The 21,055-nt window shown below is 49.6% G+C and overlaps 1 protein-coding gene and 1 pseudogene across 5 annotated transcripts in view; one reads left to right on the forward strand and one right to left on the reverse strand.

The window, feature by feature from the left end:
* Positions 1–21,055, forward strand: part of CARS2 (cysteinyl-tRNA synthetase 2, mitochondrial) — a 67,916-nt gene that overhangs the window by 8,767 nt on the left and 38,094 nt on the right. For 3 of the 5 annotated variants that reach the window (XM_012464754.3, XM_012464756.3, XM_012464757.3), the window contains exons 4-7: positions 6,843–6,914; positions 7,035–7,140; positions 11,597–11,680; positions 18,964–19,093. In XM_012464754.3, the coding sequence (XP_012320177.2) occupies positions 6,843–6,914; positions 7,035–7,140; positions 11,597–11,680; positions 18,964–19,093 (392 nt within the window). Of the gene's footprint in view, positions 1–1,490; positions 1,893–6,842; positions 6,915–7,034; positions 7,141–11,596; positions 11,681–18,963; positions 19,094–21,055 lie in introns of those variants that run through there. The other 2 variants (XM_021667876.2, XM_012464755.3) reach the window with 2 other exon arrangements.
* On the reverse strand, positions 14,481–17,695 carry LOC135268846 (SAP domain-containing ribonucleoprotein-like; annotated as a pseudogene).

Here is a 21,055-nt window from a genome sequence, read left to right on the forward strand (position 1 = left end):
GTGGGGCTGTGCAGCTGTTCTGACCTTTTCCCGATTGCTCTTTGTTTTGCTTCTAGTTGTTAAAAAGAGTGCTGCTGTGAATATATATGCTTTTGTTTGTTTCCTTATAAATATATTTACTGTGGCCGGGCTCAATGGCTCATGCCTGTAATCCCAATACTTTGGGAGGCCAGATCACTTAACACCAGGAGTTTGAGACCAGCCTAGCCAACATGGCGAAATCCTGTCTCTAAAATGCAAAAAGTTAACCAGGTTTGGAGGTGTGCACCTGTAATCTCAGCTACTCAGGAGGCTGAGACATGAGAATCGCTTGAACCCAGGAGGTGGATGTTGCAGTGAGCTGAGATCGTGCCACTGCACTCCAGCCTGGGCCACAGGGTGAGACTCTGTCTCTAAATAAATAAACGAATTAATTTTCCAAAACAGAATTGCTAGGTAAAGGGAAAACAGTTTATTTGATATCTTGCAACTTAGATTCAGATCACTGAGAGACTGGCAGTGCTGAAAATCGGCTCCCACTTTAAACGTATTTTTCACATCCTTACCCCCAGCATGTGAGTGTCCGATAGGCGGGATTTATAAGGCAAGTGAGTGATGTCTCAGGTTGTGCGTGAATGTATAGTCACCGGGTAACCCTCGGCAGAGGTGGTGTTGCGGAAATGGCTGCTGGTGAAGATGGAAGGTCAGCAGGTCAGGGCTTTCACCTGCCGTTGTGGCAGCCAGAGCCTGAAACGAAGGCACGTGGTAGCTTCATGCCTCTCTGGAATCGTCAAGATCAGAAAGAGAATTGTGTCAGTCCCCACGTCCTGGTGGCGGGGAGCCGGCAGAGGCTGAGACACTGGCTGAGTTCCGGAGGGAGCTGAGTGAGACTGAGAAGGGGTCCCGCAGGGTATGAGAGGAGAGGTGAGGACTCAGTGTACTGGAAGTGTGTCTTGGGGGCAACAGGGAAGGTGGGGCAGGAACGTTGCCATCAGAGAAGTGGAACAAGAGACCCGAGTCCAGGGAGAAGAGAACTGCAGGAAGGAGGAGGTGGCCAGCATGGTAAATGGAGGAAGGAACAGGAGTTAATTTCACAAATGCCACGAGGAGGGACTGGCGTGATCTTGGCTCACCATAACCTCCACCTCCCAGGCTCAAGCAGTTCTGCCTCAGCCTCCCGAGTACCTGAGGTTACAGGTGCCCACCACCACGCCCAGCTAATTTTTTTTGTTTTTTGAGACAGAGTCTCACTGTATTGCCCAGGCTGGAGTGTAGTGGCACGATCTTGGCTCACTGCAACCTCTGCTGCCCAGGTTCCAGCGATTCTCCTGCCTCAGCCTCCCAAGTAGCTGGGATTACAGACACCTGCTACTGTGCCCAGCTAATTTTTGTATTTTTGGTAGAGATGGGGTCATCTTGACCAGGCTGGTCTTGAACTCCTGACCTCGTGATCCACCTGCCTCAGCCTCCCAAGTGCTGGGATTATGCCACGGCGCCCAGCCAGTAATATTTTATATTAAGAAAAATCATTATAAATATCTCTGAGTGATTCAAGCCAAAGTTTCTCTTTTTGTGCACCAGGTTACTGGCCTGCACCACCCTGGCTTTCTGGAAGAAAGTGGAATGTTCGGGAAGGGCTGGACACAGTCTGTGTGCTCAGGGCCCATCCAGCAGGCTTCTGTCCTGGAGAGAGAGCTAACTTAAAATGATTTACGATCCTTAGCTCTCCCTGAGATAATCCGAAATAGGACTAGGACCCCATTTTAGCGCCTTTCTACCTCATCTGTTTGTTTTATGGCAGTAAGAGAGCAGCATACCCCGGTATGAAGAATGATGTCTGTTTCAGTTTACATGTGGCAAGCAGTTTGGCTTGTAGAATATGAGTTTCCTCTCCCCAGCACCAGCAGCGGTAGGTGGGTATTCCACTTACAATTCCTTGTCATTGTAGCATTTTGAGCCGTGTCCTCTAGGTTGGGCCGTTGATGCTGGAGAAGCCACGTGCGGAGAAGGGAGTATTGCGTGTTTGGGGTGTGTTCTACCTGATGAGCCTTTAAAGTGTGTATGCTTGCATGTTTATATGTACATATGATTTTCGCCTTCAGAACTAGATAAATTAATTCTTTTTTTGAGACAGAGTCTCATTCTGTTGCCCAGGCTGAAGTGCAGTGGCATAGTCTCACCCAATGCAGCCGCCATCTCCCAGGCTTAAGTGATCCTCCTGCCTCAGCCTCCCAAGTAATCGGGACTACAGGCATATGCCACCATGCCTGGCTAATAGTTTTGTGGTTTTTTTTTGTAGAGACAGGGTTTTGCCAGATTGCTCAGGCTGGTCTAGATAAATTAATTCTATAGTTCATATGGAATAGCAAAAAAAAAAAAAAAGCAAGAACAGGAAAAGTCTATAAAAGACAAATATTGAGGAGGGGCTAGCCCTATCAAATATGAAAACACAGTTTAAAAGCTATAGAAAGGTTTTGTTTTCGTATATTCTTTTTTTTTTTTGCACAGCTTTATGTGGTGGAATTGACCTACAATAGATTGCATGCATTATTCAGAAAGACACAGTTTGCCAAATGTTGGCCCGGGGTGCCCCTTTGGACACATCCATCACCCCGTGATTCCTCCCTGCACCCCCTAACCTCCTGGGGCCCAAGCATCCACGGATCTGTTCTCTGTGGCTCTAAAGCCTGCAGAAATTAAACACCTGTACAAAGCATGCATACACTGATGATGGAGCACACCAGAAAGTCCAGAAGCAGCTCCGATAATTAATGGGAGTTTGTTTTATGATAAAAGATGGCATTTCAAATCAGTGGGGGAGGGAGGTGGGTTATTCCATAGAGTGTTGGCAGCTGGGGGCCATCTGGGGAAAAACACAAGCCAGAGGTGAACAGAAGCCTCACAACCACGTTCAAGGCAGGACGGAGATTTAAATATAAAAGAAACCCCAAGGCAAATTTGGTAGCCTTGTATTGGGGAAGGCTTTGTAAGTTTGTTTCCAAACCCAGAAGCCATTTATGAGAAAAGATTCAGAGATACGACAGATTGCTAAGTATAAAAATGACAGTTTCTACATGTCATGAAATAATCATAAAGTTGAAAAACTGGAAAAATGGAAGTTATATCAATGATAACAGGTTAATTTCTTTAATATAAAAATACTTCTGGCCTGATGCTGTGGCTTACGCCTGTAATCCCAGCACTTTGGGAGGCCAAGGCAGGTGGATCACCTGAGGTCAGGAGTTCAAGACCAACCTGGCCAACCTGGTGAAACCCCATCTCTACTAAAAATACAAACATTAGCTGGGCGTGGTGGTGTGTGCCTGTAAGTCCCAGCTACTTGGGAGGCTGAACCAAGATTCCGCCATTGCACTCCAGTCTGGACAATAAGAACAAAACTCTGTCTCAAAAAAAGAATTTTTTTTTGTAATAATAAGAAAAAGACCTACCACTCAATAGAAAAACAGGCGTAGGTAACTACAGGTCATTTAATACAAATAGTTCCTAAACACGTGAGATGTTCAGATTAACTCAAAATAGAGGAGGTAAAGTTTAAAGAGCAAAGCACTTGCCAGCTGTCACAACTGACACCATCTGAAAGTTGGCTGCCCCTGCAGGTAGGGGCAGAGGAAGACAGACACCTCCAAGTGCTGCTGGTCAGGTGTAGCTGGCATAGCTTTCCTGGAAGGCAGCTTGCAGGAGCGGCCAAGTCCATGAGCCTGTGCCCTCTGTCTCCTACCTAGAAGCGCAGCTCAGAAACGCACTTGGCCTGCTGCAAGGTGACGTGTGCACAGTCATGTTTGTAATGGTGAGGATGGGATGTGCATGGGGACAGGAATGGGTAAGCACATCTGGAAGGGAGAGTAGAGGCCGCCTTGGAAGGAGCGAGGCAGCTCAGTGTGTCCAGCACTGTGGAACCCACCCCGGGCTGCTGTGTGCTGTGAGGGAGAGAAGCCAGCAGTGCAGAGCAGTGTGGAATGGGCTGCATTTGGGGCTTCCAAGAAAAAGACATCAGTGTATATATAACCACGTTCATGTTTTTGAGAAAACTGGTCACAGTATTTTCCTTCTGGGAGGGAAGCCAAGTCTTGCACCCCTTTATGCCATTTGACTTCTCCTGGCAATAACTTACGTCTGCAGAAAAATAAAGATTAAGCAACCCGCTGATCTTTATTTTTTTTATTTATTTTTTATTTATTTTTTTTTGAGACGGAGTTTCACTCTTGTTACCGAGGCTGGAGTGCAGTGGCACAATCTCGGCTCACCGCAACCTCCGTCTCCTGGGTTCAAGCAATTCTCCTGCCTCAGCCTCCCGAGTAGCTGGGATTACAGGCGTGCGCCACCATGCCCAGCTAATTTTTGTATTTTTAGTAGAGACGGGGTTTCACCATGTTGACCAGGATGGTCTCGATCTCTTGACCTCGTGATCCACCTACCTCGGCCTCCCAAAGTGCTGGGATTATAGGCGTGAGCCACCGCGCCCGGCCGATCTTTATTTTTTATTTTTATTTCTTTTGAGATGGAGTCTCACTCTGTTGCCCAGGCTGGAGTGCAGTGGCGCAATCTCAGCTCACTGTAACCTCTGCCTCCTATGTTCAAGTGATTCTCCTGCCTCAGCCTCCCACGTAGCTGGGATTACAGGTGGGTGCCACCACACCTGGTTAATTTTTTGAAGTTTTGGTAGAGATGGGGTTTCACCATGTTAGCCAGGATGGTCTCGGTCTCCTGATCTCATGATCTGCCTGCCTTGGCCTCCCAAAGTGCTGGGATTACAGGCGTGAGCCACCGTGCCTGGCCCACCTGCTGATCTTTAGGCTCAAAATTGCTTGAAATTTGAGACTTCTGAAGTGGCAAGAAAACAGTATTTTTGGGCTTTTTCCTTTGGTCTTTTGTCCCCTGGATAGACATAAGTTAATTGATGGATTGTTGTAAAGGTCTGCTTTGCCGCCAGGCTGTACCGCAGGAGGGGCTGAAGCGTTTTGGAGTACCAGCTGTGTGCCGGGTGCCGTGTATTTTCTCTCTTTAATGTGATATTTACGTAATGTTTTCTTTTACAAAGCTGTCCTGCCCATATACACACTTATTCTTCTATCAGTCTAAGGGATTATTAGGTAGAATATCTCCATGCTGTAAAGAAACTGAATTCAAGAGGTTTGATTATTGATTTGCCTAAGACCCCAAAGCCTAAATAACAGCTGGGCAGCAATGCACAATTCACCAGCTTGCCTTCTTCAGTGAGTATCATTGGTGGGGGTTTCTGGGTTGACTGTGCCATTCAGAGCCTTGGGCCTCGAGAACCTGGGCCTCAGGGTGACGTGTGGACGTAGCCCCAAACGTGGCGTTGTGCTTGAGAAAGTTGCTCAGTATTCTAGAGTCGTAATTCCTTCACCTGTGAAATCAGAAGACTTGGTTCCCAAGGCTACGTGGAGCAGCTCAGAGAGACTCTAGCAGGTGGCAGGTGCTGGGCTTGGGAGGCCCAAGGGCCTTGAGAAGGACCAGCAGTTTTGATGCCTGGCTCATTCCAGAGCTTCACAGTGTGTTGTGCATCTGTTTATATGGAGGTTTTTCATTGAAGTTATGAAATAGCATGAGTGAACCTAGTCTTGTATCCCAGCCTCCTTGGGTAATGTGGCAGGAGCTGCAGATGTGCGCCAAGGCATCCACATTCGGAATTGATCGTACCGCTTCGGTGGTCTGACCATCTCCAGAAACCCAGCCATGGGCCCCGAGGGAGTGAGTACTCCATTAAATCTCAGTCGTAATGTGTTAAATTACTTTCAAAATATTCCTTTAGAAGTTTCGTTTTGAATTTTTGTTTTTTTGAAGCAAAGTCTCACTCTGTTGCCCAGGCTGGAGTACGGTGGTACCGTCTTCACTCACTGCAACCTCCGCCTTCCAGGTTCAAGCGATTCTCTTGCATCAGCCACCTGAGTAGCTGGCATTACAGGCGCGTGCCACCATGCCAGGCTATTTTTTGTATTTTTAGTAGAGACAGGGTTTCACCATGTTGCCCAGATTGATCTTGAACTCCTGGCCTCAAGTGATCCGCCCACCTTGGCCTCCCAAAGTGCTGGGATTACAGGTATAAGCCACTGCGCCTGGCTAATTTTTCTGTTTTTAGTAGAGATGGGGTTTCACCATGTTGGCTAGGCTGGTCTCAAACCCCTAGCCTCATGTCATCTGCCTGCCTTAGTCTCCCAAAGTGCTGGTATTACAGGCATGAGCCACGACGCCCAGCCTCCTCTTTACTGTATTTTTGACTATTTTCTTTTCTCCTGAGAATTAAGGGATAAGATAGGAACCCAGTTTCTTGTATAGACTAGACTAGGATGATTTTGCCCTTGTCTTCGAAAAGTGGAGGATCCTTGGTATCTTGTTTTCTATTTTATTTTATTTTTGTTTTGGTGACAGGGTCTCACTCTGTCATCAAGGATGGGATTGCAGTGGCATGATCATGGCTCTTTGCATCTTCAACCTCATGGGCTCAAACGATCCTCCTGTCTTAGCCTCCCAAAGTGTTGGGATTACAGGTGTGAGCCACTGCACCCAGCTGTGGTTTGTTTTTACTATATAATGGAAATTGTGACTTGTTTATTTATTTCTAACCAGAAGACAGGGTCAGTAAGCCTTTTTCTCTAGCTAAGCTACTAGGATAGGTTCAGTACCTAAAAGGAGTGTCCGCTTTGGTGAGTGGCCAGGGCTAGCCCGAGGCCAAGGCACAGTGGGGCCACGTGGCCACCCCATTCACCGGAGGTGGCCGGAGTACGTTTGCTGTTGTGTTGTGAACATGGGCTTTCTTATGTCTGGGTGGTTCTGTTGCGAATGCCCCAGACTCATGAAGTGCACATCTAATCCTTCTGCAGATGAATATTTCCCCCGCTTCCCTCGCCAGTCTTTATGAGGAAGACTTCAAGCAAGACATGGCAGCCCTGAAGGTAAAGTGTGGGGCTGGTCGTTGATGCCACGCAGGCGACAGGTGTGAACAGTGACAGCAGGTGTGGCCGGCCTGTGCTTCCACACAAGGGAAATACGGTCACGTCTCCACTTTCTTGCAGGTTCTCCCGCCCACCGTGTACCTGAGGGTGACTGAAAATATTCCTCAGATCGTTTCTTTCATTGAAGGAATCATTGCTCGTGGGCACGCTTATTCAACAGCAAAAGGTAGGGTTTATGTTCTTTTCTTTTTGGCATCGGAGTCTTGCTCTGTCACCCAGTCTGAAGTGCGGTGGCGTGATCTTGACTCACTGCAACCTCCGCCTCCCTGGTTCAAGTGATTCTCCTGCCTCAGCCTCCCAAGTAGCTGGGATTACAGGTATGCACCACCACGCCCAGTGAAATTTTTTTTGTATTTTTAGTAGAAACAAGGTTTCACCATGTTGGCCAGGCTGGTCTCAAAGTCCTGACCTCGTGATCTGCCTGCCTCCGCCTCCCAGAGTGCTGGGATTACAGGCATGAGCCACTGTGCCCGGCCGATTTGTGTTCCTAAAACTAAAACATTACTGGGATTTGGAGAAACTGGATGTGTTTGTGAGTTGCGGGAACATACTGAACATTTACTGTCTGTCTTGATAGGCTTCCAAGAGCAAAGCTGTCATGAGGTTTTCTACGATATTGTGTCTCTTTGCAAAATGGTTGAATTAGTTGTTTGTAAAATTGTTTTCCAGTCACAGGGAGAGGTGTACATCTGGACAGCTAGGCTTGGTAGCAGTTGTGGAATCTAGATGGTAGGTGTACAGGTATTCATTGTGGTGTTATTTCATCTTTGTTTAGATATTTTCCTAACAAAAAGTTGGGGAGAAACACAGTACCTCCAGAGACCTCCTCCCTTCTTATTAAAAGTCAGCCCGGGTCATCCCCCTCTATTTGGCTGTCATTTCTTCACAGGCCGTTAAGAGTGAGTTGCAGGGCCAGGGGTGGTGGCTGACACCTGTAATCCCAGTACTTTGGGAGGCAGAGACAGGTGGATCACTTGAGGCCAAGAGTTCGAGACCAGCCTGGGCAACATGGTAAAACCCTGTTTCTACTAAGAAAACAGAAAATTAGCTGGGTCTGGTGGCACATGCCTGTGGTCCCAGCTACTCCATAGGCTGAGGCATGAGAATTGCTTGAACCCAGGAGGCATAGGTTGCAGTGAGCTGAGATCGCACCACTGTACTCCGGCCTGGGTGACATTGCAAGACTCTGTCTTAAAAAATAAAAATAAAAAAGTAAGTTGCAAGGCTGGTTATGGTGGCTAATAACTGTAATCCCAGCACTGAGGCAGGTGGCTCCCTTGAGTCCAGGAGTTCAGGACCAGCCTGGGCAACATGGAGATACCCCTTTTCAACAAAAATAAAATATAGAAATTAGCCAGGCATGGCGGCATGCTGCTGTAGTCCCAGCTACTCGGGAGGCTAAGGTAAGAGGTTAGATGGAGCCCAGGAAGTTTGAGACTGCAGTGAACCATGATTATCCCACTGTGCTCCAGCCTTGGGAGACAGAGAGAGACTGTATCTCAAAAAAAGTGAGTTGCAGATGTTCTGACGCTTCAGCCCTGACACTTCAACGTACATCTCTGCATAAAAGGAGTCCTAATGTCATGGTCAGACCTAAGACAATGAATAATTTCCAGCGAGCACCACGTGTCCTCCATAGTAAATGTACTCACTTGTCCCCAGGTTTCTTTTATGGCTGACACCCACCTCCCACACCATAACCTCATCAAGGCGTGCGCTGTGTGTGCGTTTGTTGGTTTCGTCTCCTCACTTTTTCCCCTCCTCGTAGACTCTTTTATCTCTTTTTTTTTTTTTAGTTTTTTTTTTTTTTTTTGAGACAGAGTCTCACTCTGTCGCCAGGCACCAGGCTGGAGTGCAGTGGCACAATCTCGGCTCACTGCAACCTCTGCCTCCTGGTTTCAAGCAATTCTCCTGTCTCAGCCTTCTGAGTAGCTGGGACTACAGGTGCATGCCACCACCCCCAGCTAATTTTTGTATTTTCAGTAGAGATGGGGTTTCACCATGTTGGCCAGGATGGTCTCGATCTCTTGACCTCGTGATCTGCCCACCTCGGCCTCCCAAAGTGCTGGGATTACAGGCTTGAGCCACTGTGCCCGGCCTTTTTTTTCTTTTTTTCTGGGTAATCACATGTACTCTTTGAAGACGCCGACAGGTCAGTCTTCTGTGGAGCAGTCTGTTTAGATTTGCATGTTGCTCACTGCTGGTGGTTTGTTGGGTTGGTTTGCGGATGCTCATCTTTGTCTGGTGGCCCCCAGGCAAGGCTGGTGTCCTGCTGTTTGGCTGCTTCCATGACTGAGCCTTGAGTTCTGCCGTAAATCTAAACTAAATCCCACCCATCCTGGCCGCAAACCCTGACCCTGGCCTCATCTCTCCATGAAGTTCTCCTTCGCCAGGCGCAGTTGAACGTGAACTTTCTCAACCTTGATGTCTCTGCTGCACCATTTGGCGGCCAGCTGTGCACCGCCATCGCTTGCTGTTTAACGTGTTCATATTTTGTCCCCGTCTGGATCATAAATTCTCAGACCATAAAAACCTCTTGCTTTACTGAATGACCCCTTAGGGTGTCCGGCCCACGGCTGAAGATATGCAGGTGTTGAATGTTTGTTGCAGTGAGTGAGAAAGCACAAAGCACTGTCCTGGACGGGCCTGTCCCTCCTGCGTGCTGCCAGGAGCATAAGCCGAGTAGGTGAGGCCCCAAGGACCCACTGGGTAGGCTCTGCTTATGGAAGTGGCTTTTTGCTTGTTCTAATCCAGTATATTTAGATTTTGTTTCCAAGAAAACTTTTTTAAAGGACTCTGGTAGTTGAATGAGAGTTTGCACCAGAAAACATAGGAGTTACTTTTTTGCTGTCGTGTAACTTCAAATAAGACGTGTAGGCCTGTGCTTCTGTTTTAGGAATAAACCGATAAACGTTGGTGAGTCTTTAGGGATTCTCATCTTCACAGGCTTTAGGAATGCATGCTGTTCGCTGTGTTATTATTGTGTTTTATTACAAACATTTAACGATAGTATCAATATATTAATTCAGAATACACTTACATTCACTGAAACCCCCGTAATTTGAACTTTGTGACAATTCCACAAGGACTCAGCTGTGATTTGATCTTTGAACTCTTGGTGAAAAACAATTTGCTCAGCAAATTGATAACATAAACCAAAGTAAGGGGGAACGTTTCCCCTGTTTAAGGGAGTGGTTTCTCTCCAGCAAAGGGCTTTTAAAGGACTGTTTGTATTCTGACTTCATAGAAAGCAGCTACCAGGGCCTGGGTGTCCCCCTCCTGTCCTCTGGTTCATCCCCAGCATCGAGTGCCAGCTGGGGGCCAACCCTGAATGACCAGGGAGGACACTGCAAGGACAGGGCAGTGTTTCCTATGGAAACGTCACCCTGCCCTTTCCTCCCACCAGTGACCACTGTGCTGAGGGGGCCTGTACTGTCCCTGTGTGCTGAGGACGTGAGACAGGTCCTGGTTGCAGCTTGCGTTTGCCAGTTGCAAAGTTTCCTTGGTCTTACCAAGACCAGCGTCCACAGTAAGGACAGTGCTGATGCAGATTAGTAACCGCGTTAGTCACAAAGAACGTGAAGACTCAAACTTTGTAAAGGCTAAAAGTTGCAGCCACACCTGGGTGCTGAGGGCAGCCACGCGCTGCTGTGTGGTTGGAGGGTGCTGCATGGTGGCTGTGGATCCGTGGTGCCGAGAATGGCCATAGGCACAGCCCGGGTTAGCATTGCCTCCTTCCTGGGGAGACACACGGCCTGGAAAACACAGCGGCTGCAGCCTGGCAGCCTCGGAGCATGGGTTGGTAGGTAGCGCTTTCTTCTCGACGGAGCTCCCACTCTGAGCGCCTCCTCCCCAGCTCTGCTTCCTTAGGCTTTGTGGTGGAAGTGGCAAGGACAACCCTGTGACCTCAGTCTGCACAGCGGACCCTGGCACTCAGCCTCACAGACACTTCAGTATGCGGATGATGTTTTTTGGGGTTTTGGGGATGGGGTCTCACTGTGTTGCCCAGGCTAGTCTAGAACTCCTCAGCTCAAACAGTCCTCCTGCCTCAGACTCCCAAACTGCTAGGATTGCAGTGCCGTTCCAGATCTTTTTAATGAAAAAGGTAGCTTTAGAAGATGACTGGGTAAAGAAAGAACGTCTTTCCTAACTGGCATGTAACACAAAGCCTGAGATCTACATGAAAGTCAGTGATAATACTTTTCTTTTTTCTAATTAAATAATTTTCTCAACAATTTACAGAGAACTTAATTTGTGTTTTCACTTTCATATCTGTGTGCTCACGATTTGTCATATAGTATTGTTTTTAATTTTGGTTAAAAAAATATATTAAGCCAGACATGGTGTCATGCCTGTAATCCCACCTACTGGGAAGATTGAGGTGGGAAGACTGCCTGAGCCCAGGAGTTCAAGGCTATAGTGAGCTGTGATTGTACCACTGCACTCCAGCCTGGGCAACACAGCAAGACCCTGTCTATAAACATATAAATACTACATATGCATATGAGGGCCAAATGCTGTGTTCTATATTTAAATTCTAATTACTTGTTAGATGGTAAGCTTGTGTATATGCTGACATTCAGACTGAGAAGTGATGAATTCTTAATTGCCTTTATAAACAGGCAACGTCTACTTCGATCTGAAGTCGAGAGGAGACAAGTATGGCAAACTGGTCAGCGTGGCCCCTGGTCCAGTTGGAGAGCCAGGTGAGTTGGCCGGGCCCAGCCCTGTGGGTCCCTGCCCCTGCCTCGGGTCTCAGCTGTGGGGAGATGAGATCTGGAGCGCAGACCCCTCCTCTTGCTCAGACACTGGCCGCACCCAGATCACAGCTGCGTTTTAAATTTAATTCAGTTTCTGTGGATGGCTCCAGCTTGTGAGGCATAAAGTTTAAACGGCAAGTGGGGCGTCGTCCACCGTCACCACCAGCGTGCCTGGCTCCACTCCCTGGAGACAGTGCCGGTCCCCGGTCTCCTGTTTCCTTCCCAGGATTTTCAGTGCACGTGAAAACCTCATACACGTGCATGATATTTTAACTTTCTTCTGTGTTTTGCTGTTACTGTACATTTAATTCCCATATGTGTCTTACCGTCTGTTAAACTTCCCATCTATTTGGATCTCTTCCTTGCTCCATTCTGCTCCAGGGAGTTGTTAGGTCAAAACCATTTTTATGGAAAAGAAATAGTAAGCGCAGTTTATGGAACTAAGTTAAAAATAATTTTAAAAGGATTCTGCTTAAGGGAACCGAACAGTAACAGGCGCAAACCCACAAGATTGTTCAAGGTATTTCTGGTTCTAGGCACTGTCTTTCTGCCCTGTAAACAGTCCGACGAATCCTGATCATTCATAGCAGTGACCCTTCAGGTTCGTTCCTTCATCCTCCGTGGTGTCCCGCCCCGCTCCCCACACAGGCCGGAACACAGAAGCCCACGTCATCCACGTGTGAGGCGTGGCTACCAGCAGGCCGTGGGCTGTGCTTGCACATGTGGAGGAGGAGTTTCTAAGAGTTGTACATTCTGGCATCAGGAAGTTTTTTTTTTTAATTATTTATTTTAATAGATTTATTTTTTAGAGCCATTTAGCTTCACAGCAAATTTGAGAGTAAGGTACGGAGAATACCGTCTACCCGCTGTCCCCACACTTCTCCCGCACTGAGAGGATCCCCACCATTCATACGTCAGCTTCGCCCAAAGACCGGAGCTGACGTCAGGGTTCACTCGGCACTGGGGCTCTGGGTGTGGGTGAGTGTTTCGTGACGTGTTGCCACCGTTACAGCGTCACACAGGATCCTTGCACTGCCCTGAACATCCTCTGTGGTCTGTCCGCTCATTCCTGCCTCTATCCCAGCCCTGAAAACCACCGATCTTTCTACGGTCCCTAGTTTTGCTTTTTCTAGAATGTCATATGGTTGGAGTCATACCCTGTGCAGCCTCTTCAGAATGGCCTCTCTCACTTAGGAATACACATTAATTTTCCTCCGTGTCTTTTCATGGCTGAGCGCTCGTTTCTCTTTAGCACGAGTCACATCCCCGTGTCTGAATTGACGGCAGCATATCCGCTCCCCTACTGAAGGCCATCCTCGTTTTGGCAATTACGAATCAAGCTGCTGTAAACACCCATGTGCAGGTCTTCAGCTCGTTTGGGCAAATGCCAAGGAGCACAATGGCTGGGTCCTCTGGGAAGAGGTTTCTTTGTGTAAGAAACTGCCCAGCTGCTTCCTGAGTGCTGCACCGCTTTGCATCCCCACTAGCGATGAATGAGTCCCTGTCCTTCCACATCCTCACAGCAGGGCTTTTTAAAATAAAAAGTATCTCCTTATGCAAAAGCAGCATATGTAATTTATAATGGTATAACATTAGGAAATAGAATTATGCAAAACAAAGATAAGTTCACCATTTTTACATACGGTGAAAAAAAATTTTGTTGCCTTAGTGTAATTTCCAAGCAATGTTGTTTTCTTTTTAATTTTAAATTGTTATAATAATACAACAATAGAAAACAGTGTTTAAAAATGTTCAGCTTGGCTGGGCATGGTGGCTCGTACCTGTAATCCCAGCACTTTAGGAGGCCAAGGTGGGGGGATCACTTGAGGCCAGGAGTTCAAGACCAGCCTGGGCAATGTGGGGAGACCTCTGCCGTCTCTACCAAACAAACAAAAACGCCCGGTTCCGTGAATTTTGTTCAGTGGGGACCCTGTGGTCACCCCCTAGGGGAAGGAGACGACAATGGCAAGGGACTGAAGGCACCTGGGTCCTCGGGGTCCCTCGGCCCTGGCTGCCAGCCTCCCTGCCCCGCCTTGGGGTCGACCACTGCCCTAACTCTGACAGCGGCCACCTCCTCACCTTTCTGAGTGGGTTTATTGCCCAGGCGCCTGTCCCTTAGCATGACGCTTAGCCTTAGCAGTTTTATATTTGTGTCTTCTTGTTTTTAGTCTGTATGTTCCTCCCCTGGCTTTTCCCCCTTGCTGCTCATTTGAGGAAGAAACGCTCTGCGTCTCACGGTTCCCTAGTGGGATTTCGCTGGCTCTGAGTTCTGTGGTGTCTGTAACGTTTCCCTCCGTCCTGTGTGGTTTTTTTGCAAATTGGTAGTTGAATCTAGAGGCTTAATCCAGTTCTAAATTTCTGGAGAAGGCTACTTTGTAGGTGGCATATTCCTCACCGGGAGACACGCCAGGGCTCTGCCTCTCTCTGTCAGCAGCCCTGGCCGCTTTGGGCCTCGATCCTTCACAGCAGAAACAGGTTGCATGGTGGGCGACTCCCATTCCATCATTTCTGCTTTGTTTGTGGAATACCTTTTTTTTTCTATTTTTTTTTTTTATTGACAAGCAACATAATCAAAAACAAACACAACCACCTTAAAGCTGAAACAGCAATAAGTCTCACGGCTGCCGCAGTTCACGGGTGCACCTGGGGTACGTGCCCCCTCATGGCGACGCAGGACGTAGGCGCATATGTGACCAAGAAGCATCAGAAACGAACACACTGGAGAACAGAAAGTGTCAAGAGCTGTTCATCGGGCGATCCCGAAGCGCTCTGCTCTTTTCCTCTTCTTCGCCTCTGCGTCCTCTGTTGTTCGGTTCCAGCTGAACTTACGACAGTCCCCAGTCGCTCCTCCTTTTTCAGTTTCTCATCATCTTCAGACCTTCTGGAGATTGAAGAGACATTCATGCTAAATCTTTGAGCTCTTTGCTTCAGCTTATCCAGGTTAACCATAGGTGTGTCATCAGATGACAGACCTTCTGTTGGAACTGAAGAAATGCCAAGCCTAGCTGCCTGAGCAGCTTTCTTACTCTCCACGCTCACAGGTCCATTGAATTGTTCGCCTCTTCTGCATTCTCTCGGTCTGTGGTATTTCAGATGTAACTTTCACGGCTTTCTTCTCTGCTGCCACATCAGCAGTTTTTTCAGGGGTTCTTCCTCTTTGACAGGGAGCTCTGTGGGCTTTGTTTCTTTCTTCGCTGTTTCATCTCCCAGTACATCATCTTCATTTGCCTCCTCTTCAGCATGTTCTGAAAGATAAGTCTGGAGTCTGTGGATAACATCTTGCTGCCGGGCGCGGTGGCTCACGCCTGTAATCCCAGCACTTTGGGAGGCTGAGGTGGGTGGATCACGAGGGCAGCAGATCGAGACCATCCTGGCCAACATGGTGAAACCCCGTCTCTACTAAAATACAAAAAATTTGCTGGGCGTGGTGGCACGTGCCTGTAGTCCCAGCTACTTGGGAGGCTGAGGCACAAGAATTGCTTAAACCCAGGAGGCAGAGGTTACAGTGAGCTGAGATCACACCGCTGCACTCCAGCCTGGTGACAGAGTGAGACTCTGTCTCAAAAAAACAAACAAAAAGATGGTGCTTTATTCCCTTGGTCTCCAAACCCATGAGCAAGACATTCCTTTTCTTAGTTCAGCAAGACTCAGCTTAGGGAGCTCCACTCTGTCAGTTGCCATCTTGTTACCCCTCCCTTTGTTTTTTGAGAGGGAATCTCCCTCTGTTGCCCCAGCTAGAGTGCAGTGGCATGATCTTGGCTCCCTGCAACCTCTGCCTCCCGGTTTCAAGCAATTCCCTCTGCCTTAGCCTCCGGAGTAGCTGGGATTATACCCGTGCGCCACCACACCTGGCTAATGTTTGTATTTTTTGTAGAGATGGGGTTTCACCATGTTGGCCAGGCTGGTTCTAAACTCCTGACCTCAGGTAATCCACCTGCCTTGGCCTCCCAAGGTACTGGGGTTACAGGTGTGAGCCACTGCGCTCGACCTATTTGCTGGAATACTTTTGTACAGGCAGACTTTCGTCTGGTTACTCAGTGGTACAGTTTGTATAAGAAAAGCAGGATCTTTCCCTTAATTTACCAGTTTTCAAAATAAGGAGGTGGCTTCCATCTCTTCCTCTGGCGGTGACCAGGCCGTGTTCTTTCACTGTTGGGAGCTCGTGGGCTGTAGTGCATGTGCTGTGTTAATCCGTTGCTGCCCTCACCTTGTTGAGCCTCAGTTTGCCCCCTCTTTTGCTGATGGGAGCTACTCCTGAGTCCCTTACACTCAGCCCTGTTGTAGTTGATGTTTTGTGGCTGGCTGGCTGAGACAGTAAGATATTCCTGGCTTGTCTTGGAATAAGCCGTTTTTCCTGGAGGCCCCGTTTTTCTGTTAATGAAAAATGGTGTTTTGAGAACACAGCATGGGCACCACGGATGCTCATGGCTGTCATCTGTCTGTTTCCTGCAGACTAAGGTAATGAACGCGTCCGCTCCATAGGTCATGCTGATACTCAAATTCAGGGCCACGTGGTTTCATTAACCCCGTCTGTTCACATGTGTAGCTCCCTTTTTCCCCTGTGGCAAATCCTGGCCCTTAAGGACACTGTGCGTGACAGGATACCCAGCGGTCACCCACCTGCTTTAGCCAAAGGCTTTGCCATGGTTAGAAGGTTCCCATGGTTAGGAGGTTCCTATGCACGTGCCTCCTCCCTGCCCTCACGTGCCCACATGTCGGAGCCCAGCCTCTGCCCGCGCCACCTTCTGCAACCCCATCCTCTCTCCCCCTCCCACCGTCTCCAGGTCGGTTCTTCCTGTTGTGTTTGAAGGAAGAGCCCTTCCTTGGAAACGGTATTGCCTGAATTCGTGCCTGTGGCTGACAGTGTGCTGCCTTCTACTTCAAAGTCAGTTTGGCTGGAAATACACTCGTTGGCCACATTTTCTGTCCTTAAGCATCTTAAATACATTCCTGTATTTTCCTTCAGCAGAAGGTGTTATTGATGCTCTCATTTCCATGCACTATGTAGGAATTGTTCTATTTGCTTGGATACCCAGAGGACGTTATTCTTACTAAAATGACTAGTAATAAAAAGCAGTCCGACCCAGAAAAAGTATCTGTGTCTTCACCAAAACAGTTCAGCGTCTTCAAATTCATCAAAGGCGCCTATATCAGTGCTCCTGGGTGGTAAGAGTGACATTGGGGCGTTGTGCACCTGTGGTTTGCCTGTCCTGGGTGGATGGGACAGCGGGTTTTGGTGAGCACGTACCACTGGTAGCCTTGCTGCACAGTGACGGGCGCCTCGCTGAGTCTCGGCTCCACCAGCCGCATTACCTGACATGATCACACACCTGCGTTGTTCCTTCCTGTAGCATGGATGAAAAGTAGATCTTCCTTCTCCTGGGGGTTTGCCCTCACTGAGACCATCAATGACAGTGTCCACAGAGGACGTGCGGCTCTCCAGTGAGACCATGCTGCCCTGTCCACACACTAAACCAGTGCCCAGACAAGCAGCCATGCTTTGCATGGAGAAATCTGGGAAATGACAGATTTTTGGAAATGGCGATTTTAGGGCCATGCTCTTATTGGGGTGCACTTCTCTGCCTACCCCACTGTGGCCTCTGTCCAGGCTGCCCCTCACCTGTGATGGCCAACTGCCCCCTTTTCCATTTGTCTGCTGAATTCCCATGCATTCCTCCTAACCTTGTCAACTTTGCGCAGCTGGGCCCCGGGCACCTAGTCCTCCCTGGGTGTGACACACGCCCTCCGTCATTCCCCGTGAGTCCACATGCCTGTGAGTGTCACTTACTCACCTGCAGGCTCCTGGAGGGCCTGGCTCTGTGTAGCACCCGTCACTGGGGTGCGTGACAGGGGGAGGCCACACTGACCTGCATGTTCCTGGCTCCCTGTGGTGTGCTCACAGGTAGGACGCCCACCCCGGAACAGCTGCATGGCACTGAGCTGGCTGTCGGCATCCAGCATTTAATCCAGGACAGAGCTGTCTATAGGATTTACTCAGGTGGGAAGGGACACCCTTTACAGGTGGGCAAGAGCCCCTCTGAGTGCTCTCCAAGGCCCTCCATCCAGAGCTGGCTCGCTGCCTCGCTGGAGCACGTGGTCTCACTTCCCCTCCTGCGTCATCTTACCCTATGAATGTGATGGGGCCTCTGATAATTTGGTGATTTCCTTTCACTCTGTATGATTACTATCTTTTTGGAAAAAACAACCCTGAAACTCAGTTACTGATAAGCAGAGCATTTCTCATAAGACAGGATAAAGAAAAATGGGGAAACCCCACCCAGTACATAGTACATTCCTGAGAAATGAGCCTCTGTGGGTTCCTGGGCGCCCAGCTCTCCCTGTGTGCTGGTACATCTGAGATGACAGCATTGCCGGTGCTCCTGTCCCTCACTTGGGTGAAACAGGAGTAGGTGAAGACGTGTGGGGCTCCTTAGAAGAGAAACAGCCTGGGGTGTGCTTCCCACCAGCAGCTGGAGGGGCTGCCATCGGGGTGGCCAGCTGGGTTTCCCTGGCCAGGGTGACCAGCTGAGCTTCTGAGGTGGGGGTGACTGTCTGGGCTTCTGTAGTGAGGGTGGCTGTCTGGGCTTCCGTGTGGCAGGGGCTGTCTGGGTTTCCCTGGTGGGGTGGCTGTCTGGGCTTCTGTGGTGGGGACTGTCTGGGTTTCCCTGGTGGGGGGGCTGTCTGGGTTTCCCTGGTGGGGGGGCTGTCTGGGTTTCCCTGGTGGGGTGGCTGTCTGGGCTTCTGTGGTGGGGGCTGTCTGGGTTTCCCTGGTGGGGGTGCTGTCTGGGTTTCCCTGGTGGGGGGGCTGTCTGGGCTTCCGTGGTGGGGGCTGTCTGGGTTTCCCTGGTCGGGTGGCTGTCTGGGTTTCCCTGGTGGGGTGGCTGTCTGGGTTTCCCTGGTGGGGTGGCTGTCTGGGCTTCCATGGTGGGGGCTGTCTGGGTTTCCCTGGTGGGGTGGCTGTCTGGTCTTCCGTGGTGGGGTGGCTGTCTGGGCTTCTGTGTGGCGGGGGCTGTCTGGGTTTCCCTGGTGGGGTGGCTGTCTGGGCTTCCGTGGTGGGGACTGTCTGGGTTTCTCTGGTGGGGTGGCTGTCTGGGCTTCCCTGGTGAGGTGGCTGTCTGGGCTTCCGTGGCGGGGTGGCTGTCTGGGTTTCCCTGGTGGGGTGGTTATCTGGGCTTCCATGCTGGGGTGACTGGGCTTCTTCCCACTGATGCACCGTTTTTCATCTGCAGCAGACTCTGATAAGCATCATCCCAGCGACTTCGCCCTGTGGAAGGCAGCCAAACCCCAGGAGGTGTTCTGGGCCTCTCCCTGGGGACCCGGGAGGCCGGGCTGGCACATTGAGTGCTCTGCCATCGCTAGGTAAGGCGCCCGCTGCTTCATGGGGGTGTGGGGCTCAATTTCCCCTGGCGCCTGCTCAGGGCAGTGGAGGATGTGGACAGGAGCAGGTGCAGCCTGGCATGTGTGCCCACAGGTGGTTTTTTTGGGAAGAGATTTTGCTGGAGTGTGACAGGGCATGGAAGGGGACGAAGCAGATCCAGGACACATCCAGCTTTCCTGACCTTGGCACCTGCTCCGTGTGGTGGAGAGGCTGCTTTTTGGTTCACACCTGCAGCTGCCCTGTTCCCTCACCCTTGTCTGCCGTGGCCGGTGCTTGGGGCCCTGGAGGAGAGTGCTCCCACCTGCATCCCCCCTCACTTCGCACTTCTCTGGCCCCCAAATCCCTCTCCGCCTTCCCGCCAGCTCTTCTAGCCTAGACCACTTACACACCCAAGATGCTCCGTGGCGGAAATCTCCAGCTCCTCCCAGATCTTCTGGAGTCCCCTCTAGCCGCCTGCACTTGGGTCCCCTGTCACCAGAGCTGCTCTTCCCACTGTCTGCCTGGGACCACGGCTGCTGCCTGCCACCCCTACTCAGTCCCATGACACCTCTCCTGGGCCGCTGTGGCGTCCCCTGCTCTGGAAACACCCTGTCTGTCCCAGTTTCTGCCTTTCACCGGAGCCTTCTCCACCTTCTCTCTGGTCCCCTCTTTGGATGCGCCTCAGGTGTCCGTACCCTAAGACTCTGCCCGCAGCCAGGGGCCCCTTGGGTGGGGTGTGTGAAAAGCAGCACCGCCCGTGCCGCGTACCACACAGCTGCCCACAGGGCTCGCCACGGTTACCTTCTTCCTGTGGCGCTGGTTTGTGTGGCCCGACCTTCTGCACGCAGCGGGGTACCCGGCTGCGCGTTTGGACTGTTCCCCATGTTTCGCTGTTACAGTCATCCCTAGCGAATAACTGTGCGTATGTTTCCTGTTTGTAGAAATCGGGTTTTTAAAAAAATCACTAACTCACGGATTTTAGTATACCTGATAGCAAATCTCTATTGCAATGAACAGTTTTAAAAATTAGAAACACAAAGAATGGTTAAGGTGAACACTTGAAGCTACTAGCTACATTGAAGATTTTCATCCGGATAAATCCAGTCACCTCGAAGCCTGTGGGCGTTGAATTCAGGATGTGTTTCCTGGCTGGTGTAGAGGGAGTGTGGGTAGGGATAATTATTTCCCACACAAGGACTCTGCTCCTGTCATGGACTCCCAGACTGCTTGAGTATTCAGCCCTGATAGGGTTGCCCCATTCCACCAGGAGGGAAGGCCTTGTCCTCCACGACCTGCCTCTGAATTTTGGTGGTCTTTTTGAAGACCCAGATAGAGTTTCTCCCTTTTCCGCTAAGGCCCCACCACTTGCACTGTGGTTATACGGCTCATCTGGAAATGCTTCAGTAATTCCTGAGACACCAAGCTCTGTTGTTACTAGGAAGCATGGGCCTAACTTCTGATTTAAAAAAATTAAAAATGTCCAGTCACCAGTCATATTTTAACTACTTATATGTGTTTACAAATACTTAATAGCAGACTATGGGGGTATCAACCGGGTTGTAGATTCTTTTTTTGAGATGTAATTTCGCTCTTGTTGCCCAGGCTGGAGTGCAGTGGTGCGATCTCAGCTCACCACAACCTCTGCCTCCCTGGTTCAAACGATTCTCCTGCCTCAGCCTCGTGAGTGGCTGGGATTACATGCGCATGCCACCACACCCAGCTAATTTTTTTTGTATTTTTCATAGAGACTGGTTTTCACCATGTTGGCCAGGATGGTCTTAAACTCCTGACCTCAGGTGATCCGCCTGCCTTGGCTTCCCAAAGAGCTGGGATTACAGGCGTGAGCCATCACGCCAGCCCAGATTCATTTTTTAGATTCAAATAATTGCTCTAAAGCAGGTAGAAAACATTTAGTGAGTTTCGAACGTAGTGCTACTATTGAATACCTTATTTTTGTTGAAAGA

Source organism: Aotus nancymaae, unplaced genomic scaffold (genome assembly GCF_030222135.1).
Source record: "Aotus nancymaae isolate 86718 unplaced genomic scaffold, 86718_ANA_hifiasm-v0.15.2.pri h1tg000044l, whole genome shotgun sequence".
NCBI classification, from domain to species: domain Eukaryota; kingdom Metazoa; phylum Chordata; class Mammalia; order Primates; family Aotidae; genus Aotus; species Aotus nancymaae.